This window comes from Galeopterus variegatus, unplaced genomic scaffold (assembly GCF_000696425.1).
Source record: "Galeopterus variegatus unplaced genomic scaffold, G_variegatus-3.0.2 Scaffold9752, whole genome shotgun sequence".
In the NCBI taxonomy this organism is placed as follows: domain Eukaryota; kingdom Metazoa; phylum Chordata; class Mammalia; order Dermoptera; family Cynocephalidae; genus Galeopterus; species Galeopterus variegatus.
The window spans coordinates 62,025-63,882 of record NW_007735863.1 but is presented as its reverse complement, the minus strand read 5'-3'; the positions used below and the strand labels follow the sequence as shown (position 1 = coordinate 63,882).

Genomic DNA, 1,858 nt, shown 5'->3' with positions numbered 1-1,858 from the left:
CCGGCCAGGCCTCGCACCCCGGCCGCAGGCTGCGCCTTACCATGTCCGAGATGGCGTGACCTTCTCGCACCAGGACTGACACCATCTGCAGGAAGAAGCCGCGTCAGACGAGGTGGCGGGCGGATCCCCAGCCCCCTCCGGACCCAGGGCGGGCTCCGAGGCACCTTGTCCGCCGGGAACTCTACAGCGCCGCCTGCGCACGGGGTCCGGTTCTGGCTCCAGTTGGTGGCGGCATCGAAGTCGGTGTTGGGGACCCAGATTTTGTGGGTGGCCCGGGTCAGCGCTGGGGAGGGGAGGACGCGCCCAGGGTCACAGATGGGGTCGCCGCTGGTGGCCCAGGTCCAGGTCTGAGCCTCAGACCGGACCCTGCGGGGGCCCCGACGCTGCCGTCTGAAGGGCCCCTGCCCGCCGCGCCGTGCCCTGCCTCCTCCAGGACGCCCGCTGGATCGCCTTCGGCCCAGCCCCCACTTTGCCAGGCGCTGGGGCAGAGAACAGGGCCGGTCAAGGACAGGGACAGCCGGGGATGGCGGAGGGTGGGGTAGCGCAGGTGTCTGCCTCTGCCTTGGGGTCAGGAGTGCTTCCTGGGGGGAGTCAGACCAGGGCGGGAAGAGCTGCAGGAGAAAGCGCATCCCCGCCGTGCGAAGTAGGAGCTGGGGGACGGCAGGGCCGAGCCGGGTGGTCCCTGAACCGGGGCTATGTCCTGAGGGACCCGCGAGGGGCTGAGGGAAGGGGGACGGGGCCTAGGCTGAAGCTTTGCAAGCTCGCGGGCGTTGCCGGCGGGCACCAGGGCCAGGGCCGGCCTGGGTGCGGGGGGAGGGAAGCCGCAGCAGTCGCCGGCCCGCGGGCTCAGCTCGCAGTCGCCCTCTCGGCAGCGGCTGAGGACGGTGCCCATTTCGCACGTGGGAGGCCGTCCTGGCAGGGGCTCCGGTCCGCGCCCCCGCCCCCGAGGAAGGCCAGGTCGGGTCCCACAGCCCCCCGCCCGCTTCCAGCCCCGCTGTCCACCCCTCGGAGGATCCTGACCCTCCAGGATCAGTGCACGCCCAGGCTCACCGCAGAGCTGCAGCCACAGCAGGACCCGGCCCAGGGCGCCCATCCCGCCTCTGCTCCCCGAGTCACCGACCAGGAGACTTTGCCCTGTGGGAACCACGTGAGCAGGCAGGGTCTGGTGGTGGCGCCCCGGACGGTTACACATTTACCTCCAGACCCGCCCAGGACCGTCTCTTGAAGCCCCTCTGGAGCTGCCTTCTCAGCGTCCCTCACACAGGCCCCTCCAGGGCCTGAGAAGCCCAGGGGGAGGGGCGTGGCAGACCCGACCAGCCCTGTGAGATGGGTGTAATGTGGCAGGTGGTAAACAACCCTCAGGCTCACCCCCTGCTCTATCCCGGGTGCCACTGGGGCTGAACCTAGTCTACCCACCTACTGAGACGGCATCCACTTCACACAGGACCCCCTCCCGGTACAAGGATAACAGTGGATGGAAGGTGTGTGGAGGATCCCTGGTGATAGATTGTGGATAGTGAGCTGTCAACCCATAAAGGGTGGAGATTAATGGACGGTGAGTAGCGGGTGGCTGATGGGTGGTGCATGATGTGGTAGGTAAGGTTGATGGCAGATGGATGGCGCATGATGTGGTAGGTAAGGTTGATGGCAGATGGATGGCGCATGATGTGGTGTGTAAAGATGATGGCGGATGGATGGCGCATGATGTGGTGTGTAAAGATGATGGTGGATGGATGGTGAGTGAGTGACAGTGGGTGGATAGTGGATGAATAATAAACGGACACATGGTAGATCACGGATGGATGGTGGCTTGATAATGAATGAGCAGCTGGTGGGTGGTGGATGGTGGATGGGTAAA

The 1,858-nt window shown here is 66.0% G+C and overlaps 1 protein-coding gene across 1 annotated transcript in view; it reads right to left on the bottom strand.

Annotated features, from left to right (window-relative positions):
* AMN (amnion associated transmembrane protein) overlaps nucleotides 1-1,093 on the bottom strand; it is a gene marked incomplete at its 3' end in the record, with an annotated part of 9,549 nt that extends 8,456 nt beyond the window's left edge. The window contains exons 1-3 of the mRNA XM_008593860.1: nucleotides 1,051-1,093; nucleotides 165-283; nucleotides 41-85 (exon numbers count right to left, since the gene is read on the bottom strand). Coding sequence (XP_008592082.1) covers nucleotides 41-85; nucleotides 165-283; nucleotides 1,051-1,093 — 207 coding nt within the window. The remainder of the gene's footprint in view (nucleotides 1-40; nucleotides 86-164; nucleotides 284-1,050) is intronic.
* Between the last annotated feature and the right edge of the window lie 765 nt (nucleotides 1,094-1,858).